Source organism: Solanum stenotomum, unplaced genomic scaffold (genome assembly GCF_019186545.1).
Source record: "Solanum stenotomum isolate F172 unplaced genomic scaffold, ASM1918654v1 scaffold3800, whole genome shotgun sequence".
Lineage (NCBI taxonomy): Eukaryota > Viridiplantae > Streptophyta > Magnoliopsida > Solanales > Solanaceae > Solanum > Solanum stenotomum.
Window position 1 is genome coordinate 57528 of NW_026034708.1, and position 13008 is coordinate 70535.

Sequence of the window (13008 nt, forward strand, 5' to 3'; positions counted from 1 at the left end):
TTGGATCTATCTAGCAACAATCTATCAGGCATGATCCCCAAGTCCTTGAGGAATCTTGAACATCTCATGTATTTCAATGTCTCGTTCAATGGGCTCATGGGTGAAATTCCAGATGGAGGGCCATTCGTAAATTTTACAGCTGAATCATTCATGGGTAACCCTGCATTATGTGGATCATCACGCTTCCATGTGATGCAATGCAGAGTCACAAGTCTTGAAAGAAAAAGAAAGAGTAGAGTCTTAACTTCTGTTCTTGCATCAGTTTCCTCAGGAGTTGTAGTCACAACCATTTTCATCATTTGGTTTCTGAAATGCCGAAAAAGGAGTACGGAACTTCCTCTAGTTGATACATTTGGTCAGGTACATAAGAGGATTTCGTACTATGATATTTCTCAAGGGACAAACAACTTTGATGAAGCAAACTTGATTGGAAGGGGGAGCCTTGGTTTGGTGTACAAAGGGACACTAGCAGATAGAATGGTTGTGGCAATAAAGGTATTCAATACAGAACTGCAACATGCATTTAGAAGTTTCGAAGTGGAGTGTCAAGTTTTACGTAGCATTCGACACAGAAACCTTGTTAAGGTGATAAGTAGTTGTGCCAATTTTGATTATAAAGTGTTGGTGCTAGAGTACATGCCCAATGAAAACCTCGAATGTTGGCTTCACTCTACTGACAAATTTTTGGATATAACTCAAAGACTAAAGGTGATGATTGATGTGGCTTCCGCTGTGGAGTATTTACATGGAGGTCATTTGTTTGTAGTCGTCCATTGTGATTTGAAACCAAGTAACATACTTTTGGATGAAGATATGGTGGCAAAAGTGAGTGACTTTGGGATATCCAAACTTCTAACAGCTGAGACGCTAATAACACATACCAAGACTTTGGGTACCATCGGTTACATGGCACCAGGTAAATGTTATTATCAAGTTCATTTGAAGATTTTAAATGACGCTAATTATTTTCATTAATGATCGTGTGATTCTTTTTTCTTTTTTTTTTGCAGAGTATGGGTCAGAAGGCAAAGTATCAACCAAGGGAGATGTTTATAGCTTTGGTATTTTGTTAATGGAGACTTTTACAAGAAAGAGCCCTGTGGATGATCTATTCGTAGGAGACTTCACCTTGAAAAGATGGATATGCCAATCATTACCAGACCGATTGGTGGATGTAGTAGACATTAATCTATTTTCACTGGACGAAGAAAATTTTACTTCTAAAGAAAGATGTTTCAAATCAATCATGGAATTAGCTCTTGAATGCACAAACGATTTTCCTGAAGAAAGAATTCGCATGGAAGATATTACTCTGCAACTCAAGAAGATCCTAACCCAATTTCTGCAAAATGTTGTAACAAACTAAATGGTAGTGCTGAAATCTATAGTGGAATTGTCACATCTTTTCTTCACGGGCACAAATAGTTGGGCTAGTACGTAGAACTTTAACAGATTTAAGGATAGCCCTGCCCCTCTATCCTTCTTCATTTAAATACTAGGATTTTTCTATTTGGTAGCTAGGGATCGAACCGCAATGTGCACCTAACTTACCATATATGATTATGCTTTTAATGAAACAGAAACTTGAATGATTAAAGAGATCTTGTTAACAGATAACCCAGAAAGAAATGATCACTAAATTGGATAGCCTGAAACTACTTACCAAACAATACATAAGATAATTTGCAATTTCATTAACACTAGCATTTCTATGAAATATGAACTGATAAAAGCAGTATAAATACACAAAATACTTACGGTATTAATCCCATTCTCTCCCACAGCATTTGGCTAAGAGACACACGGGCCGGGCATGAAGGTGATCATCTCCATCGTCAGTATGTCTCCAGCATGAAGGTGATCTTTTGTAAATTTCCACAGAACACAAGTGACTTGTTACTAGTCACTAGAGTCAATTGTGATTGGAAGGCTCAAATGACTTTGTAAGAGAAAACCCCTAAAATCTGAACCATAATTATACAGAGGATTGCTGTGATTTGAAACCGTCGAACCAGAGAAGCGTACTGGTTGACCTAATCTCCCTCTACTCGTGAATTTCATGGACATTTCTCCTACAAATTTTCGCATTTTCCTAGAACCAAATAGTCTGTATTCAACACATTTTTCCTTGCAAGATTCTGCTACTCTTAGGAATTTGCTTGAGAATAATGCAATAGAGCTTCAATAAGATGAAAGAAGCTGTCAATGTATCCCAAGAAACAGGGATATGAACTCTCAAATTATATCTGCATAATACATGAATATGCCCCGGTAACTTAGCTTTAGACATCTATATTCTTTTACTCACAAATACGTGTTTAAATTTGTATAAAATTAAATAGTAAAGATGCATGTTTTATGCGACCTAATATATGTAGGACGCCATATAAAACACAAAACTATAATATAAAACATTACATAGGAAAAAATATGTTTATTTATTAAACGGCGTACATTGATGCCAAATTAAATAACATATTTATATATTATGACAACTATATTAGCTCATTAGGCTTGGTGATGGTGAGTAAGACGAGGAGGAGAATTAAGGTGGGGACATGGCAATTGAACGGATCCAAGGTAAATATGACATAAAAGATGGATGATAAAAATAAGTATGTTGAAAATTTTAGTGTTGAGTAAATATAACCTTTTTTAGAGTATTAAGGACAAATCTAATCTTTTTAGTTCTTATATTGTATTAATAATGGGTGGAGTTAGGATAAATAATAGGAGGAATCTGTTTGAGGGATTCCAGAGTGCTCCATCGTGGAGCTTATAGCGGCTAAATCTTATTTTTGATAGATCACACCATTGAATTGCATCAAATTCTTAATTCGAACTTTATATACGAGAAATTTAAATAAATCAATAACCAATTTTAAAATAACTTTTGAATAAAATGATATTATTAAACAAATCTTAAACTTTAAAATTCAAGTTGTACAAAAATTTCTATACATTATAAAAAATTTATACTAGCATTCTACTCTTCGACAATGGTAAGTTTGCATCACTAGTCCCACCGTCCCTATTGTCATGGGATATCATACGTTTTGCAAAATTGAATTGATGATGAATTTTGAAAAGTGTCTAATGTAAAAAAAAAAATCGTATTATTCCTAATGAGTTTATAACTATAATAACCAACAAAAATTAAAGATGAAATTCTGTCGAATGCACTTGTGATGATACACTACTAGAAACAAATGATTTTTCTATCACAAATCAATATATATAGTGTTATAAAATATAATTATTTCATTCTTTTTCCGTCGAACCATATCATTGGAAAACAGACGATAATTATTTTTTTGAAATAATGGATAACTTTCCATTTTTTTTCTATACAAGAATTTATTTATTTTTTGAACAAGGCACAAGTACCCCCTAGATTGATCCAAATCCTAGAGATGCACATTAATTAAATTATGGTCCTATTATCCCTCGAATCCATTGTTTTGTAATTTTGTACACCTTTTTGACTTACGTGACATCCAAACATCTCCTATGCGCCTCAATTATGTGGAATCACGGAATGTGCCACATAAGCCAAAAGGTGTATAAAATTACAAAAAAAAAAAAAAAAGTTCGAGGAGGTAATAGGACCTTATTTTAGTTAAAGGTGTATCTCCCAAACTTCGATCACAATCTAGGGGTACTTATGCCTTATACCTTTTCTTTTTTTTCATAGATTCAATTAAAGTATCGATAAAAAACAGCCATGCATATTATAAGTTTCCGAATAAAGGTAGAGACTCCTTCAAAGTGTAACATAATCCAATGCAGATTTCTTTTGACTTTTTTTTTTTTTAATTTATATAAACAATACTTATTGACTATCTGCAGATTCTGCTACAAGTTAGAATAAGTCTAGTAATACAAAATTGGGGAACTTCAATTTCTGTTTCATCAACAGAGAGATGCAGCAAATCTTTCTCAAGATTCTCATGGATATATATATATATATATATAACTTAAATTATTTGATTAAATGTTCTCTAAAGAATAGAGTGCATACCAAACTAACTTATATACTCACAAAAGTATCTTTGAATGATTCTTCCTCGTGTACACTGATGCCATGCAATTTACTAATTCAAGTTTCTGATCATTACATATTTTTTGTCAAATTAAGAAACAGTCTTGAGTTCAAGTCAAACTGACTCCCTTTTTACCATTCCTCTGGTTACGAATGTTCTTAATAATTCATGAGAAAAGCAAGAATCTCACTTAATCAGACGCATATTCAAGTTAGCGAATTCTTAATACATATAAAAGGTTTAGACAAAAGCTATTGAATTCACGTGAGCCGTACATTATATGTTAGATTCGCCGATTTGACATTCTTTGGTCAAACATCTATTCGGCGGAGGTTATGTACATTTGAATGATGACATTATACTATAGCCTAAACTACAACAATTTAGTCGTGATTTGATTTTATTCTTTTCTTGAATCATGAATATACAAGGCATATAAATCCAAGTAAATTATATTTAATTATCACTACAGAATTCCACAACCAATGGTTTCCCTTGAGCAATGAATTGCAGTCAAGTTCAGCAACATACAAAAAGAAGAAGAAGAGAATGTTTCAAACATATTACGTATATATTAGAAGTATACACAGTATATATAGATGGCATTTGAAAAAGAAAAACTCAGATACTTCCTAATTCCCTACACAAATATATAGCTGCTAGAGAAGTTGCACAAAATGGTTTCCAGGACTATAATTATAGCATTCCTAGTTTTGTTAATGTACCTCTCAGTTACAAATGCATCGAACATTTCAACTGATGAGGCTTCTCTTTTAGCTTTCAAAGCACAGATAACTTCAGACCCCAATGGAATATTGTCAAAAAACTGGACAAAAGGAACTCACATTTGCAATTGGATAGGCATATCTTGCAGTAAAAAGCATCAAAGAGTGACATCATTAGTCCTCACAAGCTTTGGATTTAGAGGTTCAATAGCAAAAGAAATTGGGAACCTCTCCTTCCTTAACAAGTTGGATGTTGCAAACAACAGTTTCCACGGCCAAATCCCCGATGAAATCGGGAGTCTGAGGCGTTTAAACTTCTTGTCTTTGCAAATGAATAATCTCACTGGTCAAATCCCAGAAAGCCTTGGATTTCTCACAAGGCTTCAACTTCTTGATCTTTCTGATAATGATCTATTTGGAAATGTTCCATTTTCCATTTCCAATGTGTCTTCCTTAAAGATCATTGATTTGGGATTTAATCGGATTAGTGGGAATATCCCAAGGGGATTTTGTACTAGGCTTCCAAATCTGCAAGGTTTATTTCTCTCAAAAAATCAATTAGCAGGCCAAATCCCAAGTGGGCTGAATCAATGCACACAACTTATTTACCTTTCCTTGTCATATAATCAGCTCACAGGTAATTAGTAATGTTAATTCAATTCTTGGACTATATATACTTGATTCAGAATCATTTAATCCTTCTACAATGTTATGATGCTATCTGATTGTGTTCATATATGTATTAACAGGAAGTTTGCCAAGAGACATGTGGAATTTGACAAAGCTTCGAGAATTATATCTTGGATGGAATAACATAACAGGTATCTTGGTTCTAAGTCTAATAATTTCTAGTTAATTAGAAATTGTAGTAGTAGCAAAAAATGTTCATATAGGTCTTTGTTATTCATTTTCAAACAACAATGACTACTACTACATTGGCTCAATGCTAGTTTGTGTCAACTATATGAATCCTCATTATCCGCGTTAATCCATTTAGTCCCCATCTCAGTCCAAGGTTCAATAATTTAAGTTTTCTAACATTAAAATTTCTCTATATTTTTTGTTAACATACAAATATCTAACAAGATTAAAAGCATCCTAGCGAACATTGAGTAAGTTGGAGGTACCAACATGATTATGCTTTAATATCAACTAGTTGGTATCACCTTTATGGATCTTACTATTCCATTTTGCTCTACATTTCGCTGAGTCAAAATGGATTCTAACATATAGTTGGACTTTCTTTCAACTTCCTCCCATGTGATTTTAGATCTACCTTGTTCCTTTTTGAAACAAATCCAATCACCATTTATAGTTTCATACCTGCAGGCCAGTGCATCTAGAGATCAATGTAAGACTGAACTATCTCAGAGCTACTTAACCAATTGCTAACCATGGTAGTTTCTAATGTCTCATCTCAAGTGACTCACACATCCATCTTAATATAGATAATTGACTGACGATCAAATAGTTTAAGTTTCCTTTCTTCAGTTACCATATAAGAAAAGAGGAAACAAGAATAGCAGAAGTAAATGAATAGTTCTCATTTTGCCAATATTTGAAATTTAAATGCCCTAATTAACAGAAAACCTTTCCTAGGCTTGTTATTGTTCGTCTTCAGGAGGACGTTGAAACAGAATACAAGGATTGCCGAACTATCCGTGATTCTAATCCTCTTACACAATATTGTATGTTTTAGTGTTGTAACCACACAATTTAATATATATTTTACAGGACATATCCCAAGTGAAATTGATAACCTATCAGCAATTCGAAGATTAAGTCTACCACGGAACAATTTGGTGGGAATTATTCCACCATCTATGGGAAATTTGTCAAATCTAGAGGTGATAGACCTAGGTCAGAACAGTCTACATGGTGGCATTCCACAAGAATTTAAACATCTTGTAAATTTGAAAGGATTGTTTCTTGGTCAAAACAGATTATCGGGTGAAGTTCCAGGGCCTATGTACAACATTTCTGGACTAGAAATGATTTCATTTGTAGGAAATGGGCTCTCGGGAACACTTCCCTCAAACATAGGCCATACCCTTCCAAATCTTGTCGGCCTCTATTTTGGGAACAACCAATTTACCGGGCTGATTCCTACTTCCATTGTGAATTCCACCAAGCTTATCCAGCTTGATTTTGGTCGCAATCTGTTTAGTGGACCTGTACCTATGAATCTTGAAAAGCTACAACAGCTTCAATTCATCAGCTTGCAATCTAATCAATTGACGAATGATCCATCTACGGGCGAGTTAAGTTTTCTTACATCATTATCTAATTGCAAGTATTTGAAGACAGTTCAAATAGGAGGTAACCAATTTAATGGAAGTCTTCCAAAGTCCTTAGGATCAGGCAACTGGTCCTTTTCCCTTGAATATTTCATTGCCACTGATAGTGGTATCACAGGAAAAATACCAACTAACATCAGTAACTTTAGGAACCTGGAGTGGTTAAGCTTGGGAGAGAATAAGCTTATAGGTTCTATTCCTCCAGATTTGGGGAACTTGAAGAATTTGCAAAAGGTTTACCTGCAGATAAACAATTTAGATGGAATTATACCAACTAGCTTGTGTAACATGGAAAGCTTGTACCAAGTTATCTTGGGCAAAAATCAACTTTCTGGGGAAATACCAAGTTGCTTTGGAAATATTTCTTCTTTAAGAGAACTCTACTTAGATTCCAATGCACTAATTTCCCATATTCCATCAAGTTTTTGGAGAAACAAAGATCTTTCAGTTATCGATTTGTCCTCCAATTTGCTGAATGGATCTCTTGCAGTAGAAATGGGAAACACAAGGAGTTTGCAGATGTTAGATTTATCTGGCAATCAGTTCTCTGGTCAGATACCTAGTACGATTGGCCAACTACAAAACTTGGTTAGCCTTTCATTGTCAAAGAATATGTTAGATGGTCCTATACCTGAACTACTTGAAGATTTGGTTTCATTGGAATATTTGGATCTATCTAGCAACAATCTAACAGGCATGATCCCCAAGTCCTTGAGGAATCTTGAACATCTCATGTATTTCAATGTCTCGCTCAATGGGCTCATGGGTGAAATTCCAGATGGAGGGCCATTCGTAAATTTTACAGCTGAATCATTCATGGGTAACCCTGCATTATGTGGATCATCACGCTTCCATGTGATGCAATGCAGAGTCTCAAGTCTTGAAAGAAAAAGAAAGAGTAGAGTCTTAACTTCTGTTCTTGCATCAGTTTCCTCAGGAGTTGTAGTCACAACCATTTTCATCATTTGGTTTCTGAAATGCCGAAAAAGGAGTACGGAACTTCCTCTAGTTGATACATTTGGTCAGGTACATAAGAGGATTTCGTACTATGATATTTCTCAAGGGACAAACAACTTTGATGAAGCAAACTTGATTGGAAGGGGGAGCCTTGGTTTGGTGTACAAAGGGACACTAGCAGATGGAATGGTTGTGGCAATAAAGGTATTCAATACAGAACTGCAACATGCATTTAGGAGTTTCGAAGTGGAGTGTCAAGTTTTACGTAGCATTCGACACAGAAACCTTGTTAAGGTGATAAGTAGTTGTGCCAATTTTGATTATAAAGTGTTGGTGCTAGAGTACATGCCCAATGAAAACCTCGAATGTTGGCTTCACTCTACTGACAAATTTTTGGATATAACTCAAAGACTAAAGGTGATGATTGATGTGGCTTCTGCTGTGGAGTATTTACATGGAGGTCATTTGTTTATAGTCGTCCATTGTGATTTGAAACCAAGTAACATACTTTTGGATGGAGATATGGTGGCAAAAGTGAGTGACTTTGGGATATCCAAACTTCTAACATCTGAGACTCTAATAGCACATACCAAGACCTTGGGTACTATTGGCTACATGGCACCAGGTAAATGTTATTACCAAGTTCATTTGAAGATTTTAAATGACGTTAATTATTTTCATTAATGATCGAGTGATTCTTTTTTTTTTTTTTTTTGCAGAGTATGGGTCAGAAGGCAAAGTATCAACCAAGGGAGATGTTTATAGCTTTGGTATTTTGTTAATGGAGACTTTTACAAGAAAGAGCCCTGTGGATGATCTATTCGTTGGAGACTTCACCATGAAAAGATGGATATGCCAATCATTTCCAAACCAATTGGTGGATGTAGTGGACATTAATCTATTTTCACTGGACGAAGAAAATTTTACTTCTAAAGAGAGATGCTTCAAATCAATCATGGAATTAGCTCTTGAATGCACAAATGATTTGCCGGAAGAGAGAATCTGCATGGAAGATATTACTCTGCGACTCAAGAAGATCCTAACTCAATTTCTGCAGAATGCTGTGACAAACTAAATGGATCTATGGTGGATTTGTCACATTTGTTCACGGGCACAAAAAGTTGGGCTAGTACATGGAACTAAGAGATTGAAAATATTCCGTTTCAATTATTTTAGAAAGTTCATTTGGTGTTTGTTCTTCTCTATAAGCAATAATTCTTTATGTAGGTATATCATTTTTCTTCTTGTTTTTTTTTTTCCTTCTGATGAAGCATCAATCAATAAAATGTTATCATCGAAGACTTATCATAGTCTCACTGCTTTTTTTCTGAACTTGGTAAAATTTATGCTTAGTCAGATATTTATACAAAAAATGTGAACTTAGAACTTAAATAAGTAAGATCACAATGTGACATGATAATTATGAAATGAAAATAAACTAAACATAGAATTTGAATAAGCAGATCACTAAATCACATGATATTTCTTAGTCATTGCATTTCTGACACCTCTTTCCTGGTCTCACCTAGACTTTCCTAATTCCTAATAATAACCTTGAATCGTCGGTAAATGAGAATCAAGTTAGTGCTTGATAATAAACCATGAAGATTTGCTGAGACCTATAGCAGAATTCAATACCTCGATTGCCTCCACCAGTCTTAATATACCTTCCAAAGCTTAGTCGGTAATGCTAAGTGCTTCATTCTGTTTTCAGGTTACCCTTAGAAAGGTCATCTAATACTGACTAATGGTGCTAGTGAAACAATATGGCAACAACATTTTCAAGCCCCTTGGACATGTAAAACACAAAAGTAACAAACATGAACTTTTGCCACTATTCTCATCAATGCATTGCACATAACTCCTTTGATCACCTAAATATAACAGAAATGTATTTAAAGCACAAATAGAGTGTCTCTAATCGAAAACACTCCATGATCATACAGAATCTTAATCCAGAGTAAATTTCTCACTCAAGTAGAGTAAATTTCTCACTCAAGTATGTGAAATTACTTAGTAAGGTCACTTAAGTTATTTTCGTATCAACAAAGTCACTCTACCTATGAGTTTCCTCTTACAACGTCACTTTAGCCTTCCAATCACCAAAAATATGACTTGACATGAGTTTTAAGATAAATTACTGATTAGTAACAAGAAAATTTGTGTTCGGTGGAAATTCTCAAAGCTCATCATCATATTTTTGCTGATACAAACACAATTAAAGTTAGTAATTTCACATAATTGAGTGATTTTTTGAGAAATTTAAGCAAAATCCTAAAATCTAAACCAGAACAATACAGAGGATTCCGGTAATTTGAAAGCGTAGAACCAGAAAAGGCATTCTGGTTAGAAAGATGAAACCTAACATATCATTCGAAGTTATTGATAGAGAAAAAACCTTTGTTTTTTCGCAATACTGAATTGGTACGGACATGAAAGCTCCGTCGATCTCTACAAGTTGTGAGCGCCATCACCTCCTCTTCTTCTTCCATATTCAATTTGATCTGATCTCTCTCGATTTTACATATTTACACTCTCTGTTGACACTCTAGTCCTCCCTCCACTCCACCCTCCCCGCGCGCGGTTTTTTTTTTTTTTTTCTAATCAAATTTTGGGGCTTTTTATTATTATTAATAGAAGCAGGGAACAATACATTAAAGAAAGAGTTGCCAAAGACCAACCCTTTCCCTATGTAAAACAAAAAAATAAAACACATCTTTCCCTATACACTAATGTTTCCTAATCCACCGCCTCTTCAACTTCATTTCTCCAGAAAACCTTGACACCTGAAAAAAATGTTACTCCTTTGGTCAAAACCCACCTTCTATCTCCTCATGTTGTGGGTATCACCTGTGAGTATTCCTATTTATGATAGATTGCGTTTCACCATTTTGGTTGGTTCTGATATGCAGTTATGTACGCTGGTACAATTGCGGCATCTGCTCATGAAATTTGCTTGTGGATCTCTTTCCAGTGTGAGTGTATTGCTTTACTGTGTAAACACATTCAACTTTGTAGACTTCACTGAATATATTTTGTATATGTAGTAAATGTGAAAATCAAACTATGTTGTAGCCAATCCTCCCCCCTTATCCCTTCTTGGTGTTACTCTGAAATATGGACTCTGTAGCTTATCACTATTCAAAATCTTTCTTCCTTTTGCTTCAAGGCTCTTGAATTTCTGTATAAATGCATTTTCCCTGCTCTATTGCCTGATTTGCTATGTAGTCTGCAAGTTGATTTCCTTCTCTCATGTGCTGAAAAGTGTGTTGTTTATTGACCATTATTTCCTTGATCTCCTCCACCATGTCTCTGATTATCCCACTGCCCTCCTAGCACTTTGCACATTAGCATAGAATCTGACTGTATGATAATCCGATTGTAATTTGAATGCTTGCAGTGTTTACTTGCTTCTAGAATAGCTCTAGCTTCCACCACAGTTTTCGTAGTATTTTCTATACTAGCCCCTTCTGCAAAAATCAAATCCCCGTTCTCGTTTCTCAAACAGTAGGCATAAGAGCTTTGCCCTGGATGCTCCATCAGTGTTATATTTTACCCACCCTTCCCGTGCGCGGGGTTGTCAATTCATGTCACGTTTGTTGACTTAAAAAGTTTTTTAAATGGGAAAATATTAAAATTTGACGTGTATGCTAATATATAGATAATGTACTACAATTAAGAAGAAATATTGATGAGAAGAAATAACAACTGTATTATTTTTTCTTTTTCATTTGTTCTTGTCTTTTTACTTTGTTACATAAATAGGGATATATGTAGATGTATATGAGCCTATTTGGATTGATTAAAATTTTTATTTTCAAGTCATTTTTAGCTTTTGAAAGTATTTAACAAGGTTAAAAATAAGTTTTAAAAAATTAAAAAAAAATTAAAATCAAAAGTAGGGTCACTCTCATTTAACTTAAAAGTTCTTTAAATTTGACTTTTCAATTTTTGATTTAAAATAATTTTTTTTAAATCAATTCAAAGGGACTATATACTTGGACATCAAGTATATTGTATAGATAACTAGTTTATAACATAGTATATAGTATATTGTGTATATATCTATCTTATAACACAATGCATATCATGTGCACATGGATGTTACCGCACAAAATATATCAAATTAATCCTCAGTCATCAAGATGAAAGCTCATATGGTCAACCAACCTATAATCCTATTCTTACTTAATTCAACCTAAGAAAAAGTTTTAAAAAATAAATTTTTCACCGACCTTCACCTCAAGAGTCATTCGTATTGACTATTGAGGTGAAAATTAATCAAGATCTTATAACGGAAAATTAAATTCTTTAAACATAATTGAATCTTAGCTCAATTTAAGAGTTGAGGATAGGGTTGTTCACGGTTTGGATAAAAACCGATCCAAATCGAAAAATCAAACCAAACTGATAAAATAAAACCGATTTTATTTGGGTTTGGTTTGGTTTAGTTTTAGATTTTTGAAAACCGGTAGTATTTGGTTTGGTTATGGTTTTATTCGAAAAAATCAAAAAAAATAACCGAACCGAACCGATAAATTATATACATATATTTTATTAATAAACATACTTAATATATTGTTTTATAAACAATTTTGAAGACCTTATATATGTTTTCATTAAAATTTCTTTATACTTATTTATTGAAAGCAAGAATGTCCAAGGTGAAAATATTTATCTTATTAACTTCATGTATATAAGTGTCTACGACAATTCTATGTTAGATTGAAAATGTTATTGCATCTTCCTTCTAGGCCAATATAGTGAATTTTAAAGTTTTATTGATAGTAAATTTAGTTATCGAAAGTTCGGTAATTTAAGTCATTTTAACTATTTTTTGTTTTGAATGGATTGTTGTCACTTTTTTGACATTTTGAATAAATTGTTTCTTTTATTTTTGTATATGGTTAATAACTGAATAACCGAACCAAACCAAATCGAAACCGATAACCACCAAACCGATCCATGTATATTATATTTGGTTTG

At 33.9% G+C, this 13008-nt stretch overlaps 2 protein-coding genes across 2 annotated transcripts in view; both read left to right on the forward strand.

The window, feature by feature from the left end:
- LOC125852645 (probable LRR receptor-like serine/threonine-protein kinase At3g47570) overlaps window positions 1-1366 on the forward strand; it is a 7654-nt gene extending 6288 nt beyond the window's left edge. The window contains exons 3-4 of the mRNA XM_049532366.1: window positions 29-916; window positions 1011-1366. Coding sequence (XP_049388323.1) covers window positions 29-916; window positions 1011-1366 — 1244 coding nt within the window. The remainder of the gene's footprint in view (window positions 1-28; window positions 917-1010) is intronic.
- Window positions 1367-4720: 3354 nt separating this feature from the next.
- On the forward strand, window positions 4721-9097 carry LOC125852646 (probable LRR receptor-like serine/threonine-protein kinase At3g47570). The gene is made up of 4 exons (XM_049532367.1): window positions 4721-5405; window positions 5518-5589; window positions 6503-8647; window positions 8742-9097. The coding sequence occupies exons 1-4, from the start codon at window positions 4721-4723 to the stop codon at window positions 9095-9097; spliced, it is 3258 nt and encodes a 1085-aa protein (XP_049388324.1).
- The last annotated feature ends 3911 nt before the right edge of the window (window positions 9098-13008 follow it).